At 31.5% G+C, this 3,149-nt stretch overlaps 1 protein-coding gene across 1 annotated transcript in view; it reads right to left on the minus strand.

Moving 5' to 3' along the window:
- Nucleotides 1–3,149, minus strand: part of LOC107731121 (transducin beta like 1 X-linked) — a 22,360-nt gene that overhangs the window by 5,142 nt on the left and 14,069 nt on the right. The window contains 3 exon segments of the mRNA XM_016542107.1: nucleotides 773–995; nucleotides 2,329–2,474; nucleotides 2,593–2,699. Coding sequence (XP_016397593.1) covers nucleotides 773–995; nucleotides 2,329–2,474; nucleotides 2,593–2,650 — 427 coding nt within the window. The 5' untranslated portion in view covers nucleotides 2,651–2,699.

Raw genomic sequence — 3,149 nt, forward strand, 5'->3', positions numbered from 1 at the left:
CTGTTCTTCTGAACTTTCTATTCATCAAAGAAACCTGAAAAAATTATACTCTGCTGTTTTCAACGTAATAATAATACATGTTTTTTGCAGCAAATCAGAATATTAGAATGATTTCTGACGGATCATGTGACACTGAAGACTGGAGTAATGATGCTGAAAATACAGCTTTGAAATCACAGGAATAAATTACATTTTAAAATATATTCAAAAAGAAAGCAGTTATTTTAAATGGTAAAAATATTTAAAATTTTTACTGTTTTGGATCAAATAAATGCAGGCTTGGTGAGCAGAAGAGACTTCTTTAAAAACTAGTGCTGTCAAACGATTAATCGCGATTAATCCAAAATAAAAGTTTTTGTTTACATACTATATGTATGTGTACTGTGTTTATTTATTATGTAAATACAAACACAAAGTATATATTTTGAAAATATTAACATGTATATACATTTATATAATATATAAATACATTTAATATATAAACAGCATATATTTCTTAAAACGATTAATCGTTTCACAGCACTATTAAAAACATTAAAAATCTTACTGTTCAAAAACTTTTGACTGGTAGTGTATGTATTTGGTCAATGACTTTATTAAAGTTACTTAAAGTGCATTCAAACTACATAGTTCATGTATTTTTCCCTGGGAATCAAACCCATGGCTCCATTAGCTAAGCATTCGCATCTGTACTCATGTAAAGCATGTTTCTGGCCTGTTGCGCCTCAGACTCTCCTGGGATAGATGTTTTTGAGTCAGATAAATGACTTACGGAGCGTGTGGGTGCCGATCTCCTCTCCGTTGACCGCGGTTTCTCCGTTCTTGGTGGCGTGGAACTGAGCCGCGCTTGAGTTGCTGGAGCTGTTGGCTTGCTGCTGCTGCTGCAGAGCGAGTTGGTCTCTGAAGGCCTGCTGTCTGGTGTGAACCACGTCTGGCATCACAGCATCGACGAGCGACAGCGACTCTATCGGCCGGCCGTCAAACACTGTGCCATCCTGAAACGTTCAGAGACAATATCACCATCAAACACAAGCCAAAGTGACACAAAGCAAAATCTAGAGCAAAAACATCCTGTGCGAAGGGTTTGGATTTCTTCACGGTTCAATAATGAATTTACGACATTTGCATTCGTTTGTGGTCATTTTAAAACGAAATAAAACATACAAATGCCATTTTTGCTCAAAACATTTTAGTAAAATTGCTCAAAATATAGAGTTCGGCATTACTAGAAAAATGTATTTTCATTATAAAAATTTCCATGACTTTAAAATGTTATTAATGATAATATTAACTGTATTAAGGTTATTATAATAAACTAAAACCATAAAAAAAATAAAAATGTTACTTGAAATAAATAATGGTTAACTAAACTAAAATATATATATACAAAATGTAAAATAACTTATTTTATTTCAGCTAGCTGCCAAGGAAACATTTCTAATTTTCATTTAGTTTAACTTGATGTACTAAAACAATGAAAACCGAAAATATCAAATGTTTTTTTTAAATTTTAAAATAATAGAATTATTATTATTAATAATAATAATAATACAATAATTCATAATTAATTTAATCTAATTTTTTTTTACAATTAATAAATACATAAGTATTAAAAAAAAATTAATAAAATGAACAAACAGAAAATAAAATAATTCAAAATGTTAATACAACTATTATAGCATCGCAATGATACTATTAAAAACGACAAACAAAAAAACAAACAAAAACACGCTTGTTTATACACACTTATGTACACTTTATAATGCTGCCATAACGGCAAATTTTTTTTTTTTTCTTCATGGTCAGAGAAAGTAAATATCTGAAAAAAATAAATGCGAGCCAACAATAAAATCGCTATTGTTTATTTTTGAATATATTTAATATAGTGCCGTCAAACGATTAATCGCATCCAAAATAAACTATTTTGTTTACATAATAAATATACACAGTACGCATACATTTATTATGTACACACACATACAGTATATATTTTGAAAATATTTACATGCATATATTTATATAATTTATTATATAAATATATTTAATACATAAACATAAAATTTTTCTTAAATATACATGTATGTGTATTTATGCGCATAATAAATATACACAGCACACAAATATATTATGTAAACAAAAACTTTTATTTTGGATGCGATTAATCGCGATAAATTGTTTGACGGCACTAATTTAATTTTTGATTTTTTTTTTATGACTCACAGCATGTGAACGTTACTTATGCACAGATGCAGATCAATCAAAGAGTTGAAGGACTTGACTAGAATCATTGGGATGGTTGATGATGATGAAGATGATGAAGATGTTCACCTCGTTGATGCTGATCTCGGCCTCCACGTACTGAAGGCCTTTCTGCAGGATGGAGATGAGGGCCGCGGGAGGCACCAGAGTCCCGTTGATGTTCGACTGACTGATGTGGCTCTCGATGCCAAACGTGAACGCCGAGTGAGAGAAACCTGCAGCACAAGGGCTTTCCATCAACGAACAGTCGCTTTATTTCAACCCGTGAGTAAATGTGTGACTAAGGATCTGAGCTCATCTCAAAGCCTGGGGTGGTGTTGCGGGGGTGTTTACCTGACTCCTGCAGATATCTGTAGACCAGAAAGTTGACTTCATCACTGGTAATGCTCATCTTAGCTCCACCTCAGAGGATGAGCGACGCTGGAGCTCACTATCAGCCCCTGCGGGAAACACAACATTCAGACTTTTAATATCTGACTTATGAAACGGTCCGTTCTGGAAATCACATGCTAAGACTTATTAGGAGACTGTAGGTCTTGTACCATGGCATTAAAGGGGAGAATGACAACAGCATTAAAATTAACATGTTCGTTACTTGGAAAAAAATAAATATGTTAAATGAATTTTTAAAAAAAAGCTAAAAATTACACTTATTTTATTTCAGCCAGCTGCCAAGGCAACGTTTCTCATTTTCATTTAGTTTAGTCTTGAAGTAGGCCTGAGTAGGGAGCAAAAACTACATTATAAAAATAAAAATAATTTTTATAAATTTGTAATAAAAATAAAAATAACTGATGCTAAATAATACTAAAAATAACAAACTAAAAAAAAAAAAATTAAAACCTGAACTAAAATGAAACTGGAAAATCTAAAATTATATATATATATAT

This window comes from Sinocyclocheilus rhinocerous, unplaced genomic scaffold (genome assembly GCF_001515625.1).
Source record: "Sinocyclocheilus rhinocerous isolate Xijiao unplaced genomic scaffold, SAMN03320098_v1.1 scaffold2836, whole genome shotgun sequence".
In the NCBI taxonomy this organism is placed as follows: Eukaryota; Metazoa; Chordata; class Actinopteri; order Cypriniformes; family Cyprinidae; genus Sinocyclocheilus; species Sinocyclocheilus rhinocerous.